The sequence below is a fragment of the Cydia strobilella genome, chromosome Z (genome assembly GCF_947568885.1).
Source record: "Cydia strobilella chromosome Z, ilCydStro3.1, whole genome shotgun sequence".
NCBI lineage: Eukaryota > Metazoa > Arthropoda > Insecta > Lepidoptera > Tortricidae > Cydia > Cydia strobilella.
In genome coordinates, this window is record NC_086068.1 from 16,758,440 (window position 1) to 16,775,589 (window position 17,150).

At 39.0% G+C, this 17,150-nt stretch overlaps 1 protein-coding gene across 1 annotated transcript in view; it reads left to right on the forward strand.

Annotated features, from left to right (window-relative positions):
- LOC134754224 (ubiquitin carboxyl-terminal hydrolase 35) overlaps positions 1–16,139 on the forward strand; it is a 31,072-nt gene extending 14,933 nt beyond the window's left edge. Inside the window, exons 10-12 of the mRNA XM_063690395.1 lie at positions 3,844–3,914; positions 9,796–10,189; positions 10,775–16,139. Of these exons, the coding sequence (XP_063546465.1) occupies positions 3,844–3,914; positions 9,796–10,189; positions 10,775–11,186 (877 nt within the window). The 3' untranslated portion in view covers positions 11,187–16,139. The remainder of the gene's footprint in view (positions 1–3,843; positions 3,915–9,795; positions 10,190–10,774) is intronic.
- The last annotated feature ends 1,011 nt before the right edge of the window (positions 16,140–17,150 follow it).

The following is a 17,150-nucleotide window of genomic DNA, read 5'->3' on the forward strand; positions in this document are numbered from 1 at the left end:
CCTCTATACCTTTTTTTGGTCATTTATTTCCTGGCCTATAATATTCGGTTTAAACTACTAAAATTGAATCCGTGAATCGTAAATAAAATAGCAGGAGAACCAGTACTTTCAGTACTTTGGATATTTGTTGACATGAACGTGACGTCATTCGCTCTGATTGGTGTTCACCGAATCATGGCGGACTTGCGTATTTTGTAATTTTATTTTAACAAAACATTTACCAATCTCGCTAAATATAAAAAAATAAATGCGTTTTTCGTATTCTACGACTAAAGTTTCATTAAATAAATATAATATTTTAGTGACTTTTAATTACTGTCATCATGCCTGATCCTCCGTCAAGACGAATGTTTTTTTAAGGGTTCCGTACCCAAAGGGTAAAAACGGGACCCTATTACTAAGACTCCGCTGTCCGTCTGTCTGTCACCAGGCTGTATCTCATGAACCGTGATAGCTAGACAGTTGAAATTTTCACAGATGATATATTTCTGTTGCCGTTATAACAACAAATACTAAAAACAGAATGAAATAAATATTTAAGTGGGTCTCCCATACAACAAACGTGATTTTTTTTTGCCGTTTTTTGCGTAATGGTACGGAACCCTTCGTGCGCGAGTCCGACTCGCACTTGGCCGGTTTTTTTTTAATTATAGACAAACGAATGAAGTCCCTATTCTCATGTCACTCGGGATCAAATGTCGTGCGGTTTATATTTAAAAAACATACTGAATTGACGTTTCGTTTCGATAACTGTTTTAATATATATGGATACTAGAATAGGGACCTACTTGAGTTCCGACAGCTGTTCCAAATTTAAACTCATAACCTTACAAAAATCTATAACGTAATAACATTAAAGTACAGATTAAAGGACAGCAACACACTTGCTCAAAACGACGTTTTTATTCCACCGATTTTTGTCTCATAATCCTAGATATTAAATACGCGTGCTCTTTCAGTGTATTATTCCACTCGTGCTTTTTCATTATATTATCCGACTGAGTTAAGAAGGTAACTGATTGCTAATAATATGCATGGAAAGGGAGCCTTCTTTAATTGGTCGGACTGGCGGGCACGGGCGCGCCCGCCCGCCGCGCCGCCCGCGGCCGGGGCGAGGGGCGGCCGGCAGTATGACAGATGCAACACACAATACTGTTTTAACTATTAAAATTTGATTAGTTTCTTTTTTTTCTCGCAAGTGTGTTGAAAAACGTCGTATATGAAACGCGTGTGCATTGGTCATTACACACATCGGCTTTCTTATTGCGCGCTCGCTTACAGCTCGCGCGCACAATATCGCCTCGTGGGTAATGACCAACTTAGCACACTTGTATCATAATGTACTATTACCTACTACCACAGATAAGAAAGTTCTCATAGTAAAATTGGTAATAATTGGTATTAAGTGTCCAATCATTTTCCCGCGTCTATTTGCAATAGTGTTCAGAATAGCTCTTCTTTCACTCACTCTTCTTAGCACCTCCTCATTCGTTATCCTGTCTCTCCAACTAATGCCTTCCATTCGCCTCCAGCACCACATTTCAAATGCTTCCATTCTCTTTCTATCTCTTAGGGTCATTGTCCACGTTTCACTTCCATAAAGGGCTATACTCCAGATGTACACCTTAATCAGTAGCTTCTTGCTTCTGCATGATAAACGGGATTTCAATAATTCAATAATAATCTACATAATAATAATGGTCTACATGTTTGATTTAGTTGATAATGATACCAATCATGACTTCAAACCTAAATTTAAACAGTATTAACCTCAGGAATTCAACTTAGGCGAAGAAGCTCATCACGACGACGAGACGACGAGAGGGTTACGGTCGGGGACTTTTGATATGTTCACCTCCTAACTAGTCCAAACAAAGCTACGAAGTCAAAAATTGTGTTCCAAGCATTTCCTCTATACCTTTTTTTGGTCATTTATTTCCTGGCCTATAATATTCGGTTTAAACTACTAAAATTGAATCCGTGAATCGTAAATAAAATAGCAGGAGAACCAGTACTTTCAGTACTTTGGATATTTGTTGACATGAACGTGACGTCATTCGCTCTGATTGGTGTTCACCGAATCATGGCGGACTTGCGTATTTTGTAATTTTATTTTAACAAAACATTTACCAATCTCGCTAAATATAAAAAAATAAATGCGTTTTTCGTATTCTACGACTAAAGTTTCATTAAATAAATATAATATTTTAGTGACTTTTAATTACTGTCATCATGCCTGATCCTCCGTCAAGACGAATGTTTTTTTAAGGGTTCCGTACCCAAAGGGTAAAAACGGGACCCTATTACTAAGACTCCGCTGTCCGTCTGTCTGTCACCAGGCTGTATCTCATGAACCGTGATAGCTAGACAGTTGAAATTTTCACAGATGATATATTTCTGTTGCCGTTATAACAACAAATACTAAAAACAGAATGAAATAAATATTTAAGTGGGTCTCCCATACAACAAACGTGATTTTTTTTTGCCGTTTTTTGCGTAATGGTACGGAACCCTTCGTGCGCGAGTCCGACTCGCACTTGGCCGGTTTTTTTTTAATTATAGACAAACGAATGAAGTCCCTATTCTCATGTCACTCGGGATCAAATGTCGTGCGGTTTATATTTAAAAAACATACTGAATTGACGTTTCGTTTCGATAACTGTTTTAATATATATGGATACTAGAATAGGGACCTACTTGAGTTCCGACAGCTGTTCCAAATTTAAACTCATAACCTTACAAAAATCTATAACGTAATAACATTAAAGTACAGATTAAAGGACAGCAACACACTTGCTCAAAACGACGTTTTTATTCCACCGATTTTTGTCTCATAATCCTAGATATTAAATACGCGTGCTCTTTCAGTGTATTATTCCACTCGTGCTTTTTCATTATATTATCCGACTGAGTTAAGAAGGTAACTGATTGCTAATAATATGCATGGAAAGGGAGCCTTCTTTAATTGGTCGGACTGGCGGGCACGGGCGCGCCCGCCCGCCGCGCCGCCCGCGGCCGGGGCGAGGGGCGGCCGGCAGTATGACAGATGCAACACACAATACTGTTTTAACTATTAAAATTTGATTAGTTTCTTTTTTTTCTCGCAAGTGTGTTGAAAAACGTCGTATATGAAACGCGTGTGCATTGGTCATTACACACATCGGCTTTCTTATTGCGCGCTCGCTTACAGCTCGCGCGCACAATATCGCCTCGTGGGTAATGACCAACTTAGCACACTTGTATCATAATGTACTATTACCTACTACCACAGATAAGAAAGTTCTCATAGTAAAATTGGTAATAATAATTCTGGTCATTTCCTACGGTTTCTGAACGCATTTTAGAGCACTAACGATATGTGCGTAGATAAATAAAGTTTTCAACACACTTTTTTGGCTCATAACCCTAGATATTAAACATGCGTGCTCTGTCAGTGTATTATTCCACTCGTGCTTTTTCATTATATTATCCGACTGAGTTATGAAGCTAACTGATTGCTAATAATATGCATGGAAAGGGAGCCTTCTTTAATTGGTCGGACTGGCGGGCACGGGCGCGCCCGACCGCCTACGCGGTGCGCGGCCCGGCCGGCCCGCCAGTACGAGTATGACAGATGAAACACACAATACTAACTGTTTTAACTATTAAAATTTGATTAATATGAAAGTTTCTTTTTTTTCTCGCAAGTGTGTTGAAAAACGTCGTATGAAACGCGTGTGCATTGGTCATTACACACATCGGCTTTCTTATTGCGCGCTCGCTTACAGCTTGCGCGCACAATATCGCCTCGTGTGTTATGACCAACTTAGCACACTTGTATCATAATGTACTATTACCTTACAGTGACGGTGAACATTCAGATCCGGGCCCGAACCGCCGGTCCGTGTCGCCGCGGCCCGGGAGCAGCGCTGCCGGTCAGTTTATCGACTTCGTAGACATAGACACTCACTTAGACATGTTTTATTTGTGTCTTAAAAAGGTACATAGAAAAACACTCCTAAACTTATGTTATTTTATTTATTAAGTACATCCACATCGTATGTTATGTGTAACGATACCTCAAAAAACTCAATGCCTGAAGAGATTGTATGCAACTGCAGTTGCATAAGACTGGTCAAAAAGACGAGTTACGTGCTTTATCGTGTAATGGTTGGAGAGCCGGCAGTAAAGTTTCGAACCAACGTGATACCGCGATGAGATGCACAATGGTTTCCCATAAAACTGATGCTAAGTCCGAATTTGATAGTCTGCCACGGCGGAACTAGCCGAAAGTACAAAAAAAATAGCCACTTCCGGTGCGAAAAAGGGGGGGTCATTTAACCCATCTGATACTGCAATAAAAGCTATGGCATCAGTTAGAAATTTACTGGTAGATACAGAAAAGCGAAATCTGCCAGTATGATTCCTGCCGGAAGTGCTTGGCATACGCTCTCAAAGGTGACCATCAGGACCCCTAAATTAACCCATCTGATACCAGCATGAAACCAATTCCAGTCGGTAGATATGAACCTTCTCTTCAGGAATATATAAGTCTGCCAGGGCGCTTTCAGCCGAAACACCTTGACATACGAGATTATGTGGCGCAACATCCGTGGTACCCGTATAACCCGTATTTTGGAATTGTACCTACATATTACGGACATTTCAAATACTGCAGGCTTATTAATTTATTACTCTATGCTTATATTTGTATATTATTACGTTATTAATAACACATATTTATAATAAATTAAGTTAAAATAAATTAAATAATGTGATTAATATGATTAATAGTCATTGAATTAGCTATATGAATCGTTTGTCTTTGTCTGTCATTTTGACTTATGTATTTGTAAGAAAAGGATAAAACATAATTTAACTAATTCAGGCTCGTAAAGTTTTACGAATAAGGGGGTATTAGTATTCATAGCTAAATCAGGCTTGTAATGCGACATGAAATGATTTTTGGTGGTTTCTTTTACGCTTGAGGCGTTTTTTCACCTATTTGGTGTATCTAATCACTATCTTATGTAGGGGAGAGAGGGGCAAGACGAGACGGGGTAGCGGCTTTATATGGCGACACGACTGACCAACCATCAGAATCCCGTTAACGCATGACGATGCGTCGCCATCTTAGCAATCAGTTCGCACAGTGACCGGCTAGACAAATGGTGTCGTTAATTATTTATTTGCAAAAAAACTGTTTTTGCCATATTCCTTGTTATTTTTAGGGTTCCGTACCCAAAGGGTAAAAACGGGACCCTATAACTAAGACTCCGCTTTCTGTCTGTCTGTCTGTCTGTCCGTCTGTCACCAGGCTGTACAGATGAAATTTTCACAGATGATGTATTTCTGTTGCCGTTATAACAAACTATAACTAATTGTTTATAACACCTGTATTCATTACCTGTAATGCACAATTGATGAATAAATGATTCTAAATAATTCTAAAAACATAATAAAATAAATATTTAAGTGGGGTTCCCATACAACAAACGTGACTTTTTTGCCGTTTTTTGCGTAATGGTATTATGGTACGGAACCTTACGTGCGCGAGTCCGACTGGCACTTGGCCGGTTTTTGTGTTTATTTGGTTTGCGTTTGTTTCCTTATTATCACCAGCACATATATACTATTAATTTATTCCTGTGGCCCAGCAATCACGCCAACAGCTAAGGACTTGTTTGGTTTCAAGTACGGCTTTTTTTTTAACAAAAAACTTTCGCATTTCATTCGGCACATGGGGCAAGATGGAGTACATCTTGACGGTCGTAGTTTTAAAGTGATAAACTGATGAAGAATTGCGGATTTGAATTTATTTATTCTTCTCTTGTAGAACGGTGAAAAAGTATAAAAGAAAGTCAAATAGAGGAGAGTGGTTAGAGGCCAAGAAAAAAGCGGTGGATGCTGTTATAAAGGGAAGATGGGGTACATGTTAGCTGTAAACACATTTTCTGTCCCTCAGACGACTTAAGAAATAAAAGTAAAACAGTTCGTGAGAAGTTATCAGACGATGGGCCCAATAGCCAAAAATTGAAGTTTTGTTTAGTCCCTAAATATAATATTTCTATAAATCATTCTTATCTTGTCCCGTAGGGGTTCCCCATCTTACCATACCTAGGGGCAAGATGGAGAGAAGGCACTTTCGGCCATTTTAATTTATTTTTAATTTAATTATCTAACAAGAGAGTTCCTAGTAAGTGTTGATTATGAAAGACTGATTACCAAAGATAAAATTAAAAATAACATAAACTTAAAAAGAATAGCATTTTCAGTTTTATTGGACTTGAAACATTAAGTATCCCGTCATGCCCACCTCTCCCGTACATTACTTGACGTTGACGCAAAAATGACGTAGTTTAACATTCAGGGTGTTGTTTTATAATACTACAAATTGAGATAACTAATTTATTGACGACCGGTCTGGCCTACTTACTGCCTGCAAAGTCGATTGTCTTGGGTTCGAATTCCGATAAGGGCATATATTTGTGTGATGAACTTTTCACTTCCATAAAGGGCTATACTCCAGATGTACACCTTAATCAGTAGCTTCTTGCTTTTACATAATAAACGGGATTTCAATAATTGTTTCTTGTGGTTGAAAGCTTTTTTTGCCATATATCAATCCTTGCAACGATGTCTGGTGTGCACCTGGAGTCCCTGGTAATTAAGCTACCTAAATATTTAAAACTTTCAACCTGCTGAATCGGGATGTTGTTGAGAACTATTGGAGGATGATTAGTTTTGCATTTTGAAGTTGTAAGGGTCTTAGTTTTCTTTATGTTTATCTTTAAGCCTAATTAGTTAAATACTGTGTCCATTGTTAACATTAGTAGTAGTAGTAGTAGTAAAACTCTTTATTGTACAAAAACAAACATATAAAACAAGAGAAAAACGCATCATTTGTACAAAGGCGAATGTTTACGCACCTTCTAGCGACACCTAGCGGCGCTGCGACGACAACTACTATACCGCCCCTCCGCGCTCATCTTGTCTCGTTCATTCGCCTCGATATACGGCACGATAAACACGTTACTCGTTACATTTCAAATCTAAGCTTATATAAAGCCACTTTTCGTAATAAACGAATTTTCTACATGTTACAATAAACGTCTTCATTGAATGGACCCTGGAAAACCACCGAATCCTGCACAGCGAACTTATCCCTTTCAGGGATCTCTTCCAGTTAACCTATGAGCAATTGAGGGAGAATTGGAGAACGGTAGACATCAAAGCTGTACTAAACGGCATAAAAGAAAATATTTAGTTTCCTAAAAGACAGGTAAACCTATAACCTACAGTAGACATTAGATGTTCTAGTTGAGCTGAAGTTTCTGCAAACGCCGCGATGTCGTCTGCAAATCGTATAAAATGTATTTTCTCCCCATTTAATTTTACCCCTCCCTTGTCTATTTCAAATGTAAATTGGAAACGGGACTTAATCGCGTATTTAAGTTTTAAGATTTACCTCCGACGTATCGAGTACGGCGTTGTCCCCGTGGTCTCGAAGAATAATGTGTAAAAATCGTGAAAGTGAGATATATACATATATGTATATGTTTTCTTCAATTGCATTTATGGTTTGTTGTTGGCAAATACTAGTTAATAAATTCGATGTCTATGACAACTAAAACTAAATAATTCTATTCACTCCTTTCTTTCTTTTCTTATGTATGTATGTATGTATGTATGTATGTAAACACTTTATTGTACATAAGACAGATTACAAACACAATAAAAGAACATAAATATATACAATGTACAAAGGCGGACTTATCCCTATAAGGGATCTCTTCCAGTCAACCTTTGAGCAATTGAGAATGAAACAATAAACAGATCAAGATAGACAAACGAACACTATGTATATCGATCGACCCCGTTTTAAGGATGGTTATCGAGAAAATTGCTGGTTTTCTTTGATTTTCTCTGAATTAGGCGGGTAAAAATTGATTTCACAAGTGCACAATTGAAAAACTAACAAGGGACTCAAATAAAAAACCGGCCAAGTGCGAGTCGGACTCGCGCACGAAGGGTTCCGTACCATTACGGAAAAAAACAGCAAAAAAAAACACTTTTGTTGTATGGGAGCCCCATTTAAATATTTATATTATTCTGTTTTTAATATACAACACGCAAAAGAAATACATCATCTGAAAATTTTAACTGTCTAGCTATCACGGTTCATGAGAGATACAGCCTGGTGACAGACGGACAAACGGACAGACGGACAGCGGAGTCTTAGTAATAGGGTCCCGTTTTTACCCTTTGGGTACGGAACCCTAAAAATGATGTAAAATGTTCATATTTGGATTATTGGTAAAAAACGTCCTTGACGTTGAAAATCCTGTCTTTTCACAACCGTTTACAATAAGTATGTAATAATAATAATTTTGTTCATTTTGGTAAATAAAGAATATTGTAATTTGAAATTATTTTATTATTTATATATAAGGTGCTAACAAATTAGCTACAGAAATTTTACGAGATGGTACTTTACTCTAGAACAATTAACTTTTAATAGAAATTAAGAAAATTTCACATAATTTTTATTTTATTTACCGAACAAAATAAATATACTATAATTCTATCTAAAAAAGAATCATCATGTATTTAACTGCTTGTGTGTCTTAAATGTCATTGTCAACGTGTCATTTGATTTATTAACGTGAAGTGGCCAGTTAAGTTTTATATTTAAAAGAGGTTTTAGAATCTGTTCAATGAGGTATCATTTAATTATCTCATTAACAGAGTTTTTTTACAAAGCAAATTTGTTTTCCAATTTTCTCAAAATAACATCATAAAACTTATAATGTTTCATACTTACATATACTTCAGGAGCCGAGTACTATCAACTGTAAAGATATCGGTAGCTAATTTGTTAGCACCTTTATAAGGCAAACAAAGAAGTACAAAGCCGTAAGCAGGTATTAAATTAATGCCCAAATTATATTGTGTATATTAATAAATTTGAAATATATGTTATTAATGGCATAAAAATATACAAATATAAGCATTAGGTAATAAATCATAAGCCTGCAATAATTAAAATGTCTGTAATCTGTACAATTCCAAAATACGGGTTCCACGGATGTTGCTCACATAATCTCGTATGTCAAGGTGTTTCGGCTGAAAGCGCCCTGGCAGACTTATATATTCCTGAAGAGAAGGTTCATATCTACCGACTGGAATTGGTTTCATGCTGGTATCAGATGGGTTAATTTAGGGGTCCCGATGGTCACCTTTGAGAGCGTATGCCAAGCACTTCCGGCAGGAATCATACTGGCAGATTTCGCTTTTCTGTATCTACCAGTAAATTTCTAACTGATGCCATAGCTTTTATTGCAGTATCAGATGGGTTAAATGATCCCCCTTTTTCGCACCGGAAGTGGCTATTTTTTTTGTACTTTCGGCTAGTTCCGCCGTGGCAGACTATCAAATTCGGACTTAGCATCAGTTTTATGGGAAACCATTGTGCATCTCATCGCGGTATCACGTTGGTTCGAAACTTTACTGCCGGCTCTTCTACTATAAGCCAAAACCATAGCCGAAGACGAGCATCGCAAGAGATGACCCGAGCATGTTTGACTTAAATGTACGTGGCATTGAATATTATTACTTCCTTCTAATATAACATTTAAAACTTTCGCGTTTTGAACACATATTCAAACAATTTTATCGGGTCTATCGCGAATTTTTTTTTTACCTTTATTTCCGACGTTTATATACAAACACTACCACTTTGATTATTTGAACACAATTGTGCTTTATGCATTTCCAATAAAATGACGATGGTTTTTTTTTTATTCCTCGTTTCAGGTTCCAGCTCAGGTCTCAAACGGCACGGCGACCCCGAAATGCACTTGCCTCTAAAGAAGCGATTGCGCATGACCGAGTCGGCGTTCCTGCGGCGGGACTCGTTCATCGACAGCATGTTCGGCGGCGTTCTGCTCACGCGCGTCGAGTGCACCGAGTGCCACTCGTCCTCGCTGTCCCGCGACGTGTTCCGGGACCTGCAACTCGCGTTCCCCGAGAAGCTAGAAGGCACTCAGCACAGCGTGCAGAGTTTGCTGGAGTTCTACTGCTCCAAGGAGCGCTTGTCCGGCGACAATAGATACGAGTGTCGCGACTGTGGGGGCCTGCGCGACGCCGAGAGGAGCGTGCTAATCGAAACTACGCCCAAGTTTCTTATTCTGGTGCTAAAGAATTTCAAGTGAGTATAAATCATGAATCTGGATCGGTCATGAGTGGTGGGGGGAAATGACCGAACGGGATAGTCTTATGTATCTTTCAGTAGGAGTAGCAGAGAAAGCGCTGTTATTGTTTGTCCTTGTGACAATCTTACATTTTTTTAATTCCCCACCGTTAATTTAGTATGGTTTATGCATTTGATATTTTGAAAGACCTCCATCTACACTAGCGCCCCTAGCGGCCAAATTAAACGCGGTAGCCCTCATTCATACGTTAAAAAAAAAACAATTGTTTCTTAAACTTTTCGACTCTTCGGCCACGGACTGGACGCACGCGACCGGCCGGCGGCATCGGCACGGCAAACGGGGCCACCGCTTGCGCCGCCTGGCACTGAGCGTCTCGATCAAAATGTAGACTTTAATGAATCAAAATTTGGACGACAGCGGCGGCGGCGGCGGTCGCACGCGTCCAGGTCGCGGCCTTAAGGTTTAAAGTTTTTATAGGTTTAATTTTCGGCTTTTGAAATCGACATTTCAAAAAGGTTGAGTTTCGTGATAAAATTATCTATTACTATTAATTACTTTTCATCATCACTTTCTTATTACAGATTTGAGCCGAAATTGCAAGTTCAAACCAAATTAATGCTCTCGATTCACCACAACCACACGGTGACGTTGCCGACGGTGCGCTCCCAGGCTGACCACTCCGCATACATATTGTACGCTGCTGTTATTCACGCCGGGACCACGCTCGACTCCGGGCACTACTACACCCTAGCGAAAGACAATGGACAGTGGCACATGTACAACGACGACGTCGTGTCGGCCGCCGAAGAGGGTCAGTTGAGTGGCTTGAATCGGTCTAGCACGCCCTACATCTTGTTCTATCGACGCACCGACATCGACGAGGGCACCGCGCCCTCGCTGGAGGAGATGCCACCCAAGGTACAGGAGTCGGTCATGGCTCACAACAAACACTACGTAGAAACAGTTCGCAAAATGCGGCTGACGAGGCCATGACGGCTCCGATCGGACAAGTACATTGATTTCACTGTACTGGACTACGTCGATCCCGAGCAATAAGGACACATTGTTTCATATCAAAAAGTGACAAAATTAATGCTGCAAAGAATCGCGACAGTTAAGTTTACGATAGACTATTAGTTTGTTTTTATTATTAGCCATGACGCATAATACATCAAGTGAAGTGAATAAACTTATAAGATTTTGACAGACCATAAAATCTAAGTATGTATATGTTGTTCGTCATGCACATTCTTTTTGTGATATAGTTGTTGATCTGGATTGAAGATGTGAGTGAGATATTTTTCGATAGAAACTAATATATTTGTTACGGGCCACTTGATTAACCGGGCAGTATAAATAATGACCGGTCATTATGAATAATGTCCAAAAGCGTCGGGCAGTGATAAATTTATTACTTTGGCTGGTCCATATTAATAATACCCGACGGCAGGCGTATGGAACTCCGCGTGAGCTCGGATATACCTACGACTCGCTTCCCGCCGGCGGTACTAAAGCTAGCCAGTTGGTTCAGTTGTTTGCCACACGCGCTCACGCACGCACGTCCCCGCGCGCTCTAATATGTCAATGTAAAAACGAAAATAATGTGAATAATGTCATCGACAAAAAAAATAGCACTGTATTCTGTAGTATTATCGTTTTTTGCTCTTCCTAAAAATGAGGAAAAGTAAGTACCTAGACAGTTTCAATATACATACAATATACGATAGTTACAAGCTACACTGGCACTATTTAATTTCTTGAAAGATGTAATGTTTTTAACGACAGAATTATAGTTACATATCTACCTATTTGAAATAGGTAGGTAACTTTTAAGGTATATTGGTACATGTTTATTATAACGACAGTAAGTAAGTACTTACTGCTATTTAAATATATTATGTCCTGGTTATATCAAATTATAATTACCTCTGCATTCATGTTTTCAATATTATTTTTCTTTATTGTGTAACGTAAATCTATCCTCCTAAGACCCGGGCTTTTAAAATATTACTCGTTAGAAAGACCGAACTAGCTTTTAATATAACAAAATGGCAACCATTGTTAAGTCCTGACGATTTGAAAATTACAGGTCTCGTTATGACCGAACTACCTATTAAAAGAACAAAATCAATTTTTAAACTTTATTGTGATATTTTAGACCTAAACGCCATTATCTTATTGTTTATATATTTGTCCCTGTTACACGCGTTGAATGAAACGAAACCAAGTAGCCATATTTGTTCTTAGTGGCCAGCAAAAGGGGACAATGGCAGCATGTGGGAAACAACGTAAGTAAATCCATTAATACTTCATAGTAATATTGGTATTTCTTGCAATTAAAAATGTGTTCTTTTTCTAATGAATTTGTAATATTTAACTATAATGTATTATTTTTGACAAACATGCGACGTAAACGATGTTTTTGCAAGGTAATTTAATTTGTTCTTTTAAAAGTGAGTTCGGTTATTTGGTATTTCATTCTAGTGCTACGCGACGTGGACATAGTGCAGCTTCTCAATTAATCTGAAATAAAAGACACTGAGGATGGCGAAGGTTCGACTTATCAAGACCCTGAAATAGACGTAGTTTCTGATCAACGTAGTGATGACCATTATTGATGCGGACTCGTCTAGCTCAGAAAATAAATATTCTTCTGACTCGGAAAATGAGGCTGATTACCCTTCTACCAACAACCGTCGGGCCAGGACTCAAGGTTGAGGAGTTGAGAAGCGAAGCTTTGTGCGTACGCGTGGTGAAGTTCTGATTTGGTCAAGAAAATAAAATCAAATAACCAATTACCCATGCTGTTTACCTATAATTATTACATTAACTACTACATACTAAGCACGAGAGTTCTTTAAAAAGAACAGAAGTATGGATTAGTTGACTTAGTGCAAAAAAAAGTTTCTTTGGTACTGAATAATGTTTGTTCTAGCAAAAATCGTATAGTCGGGTTTGAAACAGATTAAATTGTTGCTATAAGTTCAGGACTCAATGACTATAATACTTTTGATCTTTTTAAAGGACATTCGGTTATAGTGACATCTTCTGCGTAGCAATACCCAGGACTCAATTATGAACGCCATTTTGTTCTTTTAGCAGGCACTTGGGACTTAGGAGGCTATCTAGTTTAAACCACACGAAGTTTTACAACTGATTCTTGCTGAGTTAATTGCGCGATTTATAAAACGGCGTAAACACACAAGTTTAACAACAGAACACTTAAATAAATGATAAAAATCATTCAACATTACATAAAAGTAAAACAATTTTGAATTAATGATAAAAATACATAATTTAAGATATAGATTTTATTTTATTTCACTCCGCTGTTCAAGTAGGTACTTATTTGTAAAATCATTTCTTAGCGGCGGCGCGTTGAAGGTAACTCCTATGTTTTTTTGCGTAGGTGTCAAAACGGTAGGTATTTGCGTTTTCTTTGAGAGATAAGTATCTGTTCGTAAGAACTATTATATAATCTGTGCCGACGGCCCGTGGTCCATTGAATAAATCAACTTGGACCGAGCAGTATCCCTACTTCTAGCCGGGCAATGTGATAAATTCGGTCGCGCCGTGGTGGAAGCAGTTTCTGTGGGGGGTTGCAGTTCTAACCTAACCTAAACCTACTTTTCTGTAAGTAGTTTCTTTCTGTGCGGGGTTGCAGTTCTTACCTAAACTAAATCTACACTACATCCCTCATTTGTATTATTACATTGCTCAAGGTAGGTTGGTCATTATTCATACTGCCGCTCAAAGTGATTAATCATGCAGTTCCAATTATATTGCCTACTTGGTGCGGGCATTATGCATACAGACCGGTCATTCTTCATAGTGACCGGACTTATCAAGTTTCCCGTAACATATTAATTATAATATAATAATAACATAAAAGTTTCAGTCCTGTTTTTGCAATTTAGTAGTGTGCGTGAAGGCGTGGCATAAGATGTTGTATACGCGTACCTCCCTGCCAAGAGACAAACCCGCCTAGTATATAGGTACTATTGTTTATCACTGACGTGAAACCAATCTCAATCTAAACGCCTCTCCGGTGTGTTTATGCTTACATCTGAATGAACGATTTAGTGATTATTTTACACTAGAAAGAAACGTTTGCTTTCGTCGGCAGTAGGTAAACTATTTGATGACAGGTTCACATGTTCACAAGTCACACCCGCTGTAAAAATTGCTAAAGAACATTTATATATAATCCATCTGCTTTTAGTATCTAGCCGAGCCGAACAACTTATAAAATTATATTATTATACTAATTTAGTGTTGAAAGTGTATACCAGAGATGTTGCGAATATTCGCATCCGCAACCGCGGAACTTCCGCATTATTTTCAACATCCGCATCCGCATAAAATCGATGCGGAGCTTAATGCGGATGCGGATGTGGAACAGGTAGGTACAGGAACGTCTTAGCGGCGGCGTAAAAGCTAGGTAAGGTAAGGTAGGTAGGTTTGTTATCCCACATGGTATGTTTAAAAGAAAAAAGTTAAGAGGCCGTAGTCGATTTTGGAGCAAAAATGTAAAATTGATAGATTTAGTCGTTGAAATTATACACGTTTTGTTACGTAATATCTAAATAACAAGTATTGATTTCTATTAGCACGTCTTCTCATCTTGCCTTTTAATACTGAGGTCGCGAGCGTGCGTCACCAGTAATGCATAAAGAGAAGGGGCAGTTTTTAAAAATTCATCAAAAAATCATGGTGGTAAATTATACAAATTGATGTATAAGAATAGTTTCAGCAAATGTTGTAGATTGTTTAAGTATCAAAATTACGTTGAAATTAAGTCGATTTTCAGAGAAATTGTCACTTGTTTTGAAGTAATTTCTGGAGAAAATTGATTTCGTCTAACTTTCATTTACACTACTTCAAGGTCATAATAATAAAAATGTAGTCTGATAAACGTCAAGTACAGCATATGTGTAATACAAAATTACCATGTTTAGCAGTCCAAACTTTACGAAATTTACAAATAAGAGCGACAAAATCAGTGCTTTACGCGCGTTTACCTAAACGTCCATCAGAAAAGCAAACATTACTAATTTAGTAAGTCTGTTTTCAAAAAATTTATCTGAAGACGTGCTAATAGAAACCAGTACTTGTTATTTCAATTAGGTAACAAAAGGTGTAAAATTTCACCGACTAAATCTATCAATTTTACATTTTTGCGACTAAAATCGACACCGGCCTCTTAATATTTAACTGTACTGCCGACTTTATGACGTCACAACAACTATCCCCGCCACTTTCGCGCTTGTCATCTCATATATTTGTGTTCAGGACATCATACTGAATGCACTGAGACCAAATTTACCCATGTCCGAGACGACATGAGCGAAAAACCATTTGTAGAAGACTTCTAGACAAATAACCGACCCTCTATATTTGACAGTTGTACTTACATTTGTGGTTATCAATTGGAAGTGAATGGGTGAATGTGGTTCAATCTTCTTCTTTGCCTGGCCCTTTCCCATTTTATTTGGGGTCGGCCCTCCGTATCATGCGTCTCCAGGCAGCTCGGTCCTGGGTCGTCTCCTTGTTGACTTGGGCTTCTTTGAGGTTCTTATCTACTACGGACATCCATGTGATTCGGGGTCTTCCTCGTCCTCGGGGTTTAGTTTCAATATCTAGCACTTTCCTGGTCATGTGGTCGGATGGTCGCCTCATAACGTGTCCGTACCACCGCAGACGGCTCTCCTGTAGTTTATCTGGGATAGGTCTCACTTTGAAGGTGCCTCTTATGTGTGTGTTTCTGACATGATCCAGCCTAGTTACACCACCCGCCCACCTGAGCATCTTCATCTCTGCGCAGTGTAATTGATTTTCATGCTGCTTTTTGAGTGGCCAGCATTCGGCTCCGTATGTCATGGCCGGTCGGACGGCTGCTCTGTATACTCGTCCCTTTATGCGCACGGGCATTCGGCTGTCGCATAGCACGCCGGTTAGTTCTCTCCATTTCAACCACCCGGTATTTATGCGATGGGTGACATCAGTGTCTATTGAGCTGGGTGTTCTGCAGACAGATGGTGTGTTTGCTGTTGACGCCACTAAAGTTGCAGTGCATGTACTCGGTCTTCTCTCTGCTTATTCGCAGACCTGATGTTTCCAGAGCTTCCCTCCACTTTTCTAAAATTTGCTGTAGGTTGTGCGCATCTTCACTGATGATGACGACGTCGTCCGCATATAGGATGTCCCATGGCGGTGCTCGTTGCAGATGTGAGGTGAGATGGTTCATTACAATATTAAATAGCAGAGGACTGAGTGCGGAACCTTGGTGCACACCAACTTTTACATCGAATTCATCGCTTGTTCCGGCCTTCTCGCTTCTTCGCACTTTGGTTGATACTTGGTGGTACATATCTGTGACAGTCATTATGTAATGCTCTGGGACCCTCTGGGCCCTTAGAGCGTGCCAAATTAATTCTCTCGGTACCCGGTCGAAAGCTTTTTCTAGGTCGATGAATATCATGTGCAAGTCTGTTTTGTTGTCTCTGTACTTTTCCATCAGTGTTCTGACCGAATGTATGGCATCAGTGGTGGATCTACCGGCGACGAACCCGCATTGGTTTTCAGTGACGCTAGTAATTTCAAGTAGCCTTTTGTTGATGACTCTTTCCCATATTTTGAAGGAATGTGAGATTAGCTTTATAGCTCTGTAGTTGCCGCAGAGTCTTATATCACCTTTATTTTTGTAGAAAGGGATGAGAAAGCTCTTTCGCCATTCATCGGGAATTCCATCAGCCAGGAACTTGTTGAAAAGTTTCGTCAGGAACAGTACGCCGGTATCTCCTATTCGCTTCCAGAATTCAGCAGGGATATCGTCAGGGCCAGAGGCTTTGTTATTTGCCATTCGTTTGATTGCCAGAATTATCTCTTCAGGCCTTATACATGGGATAGGGCCTTCTGTAGCAGGGATATCTTGTAGTACCTCACTAGGGAATACCT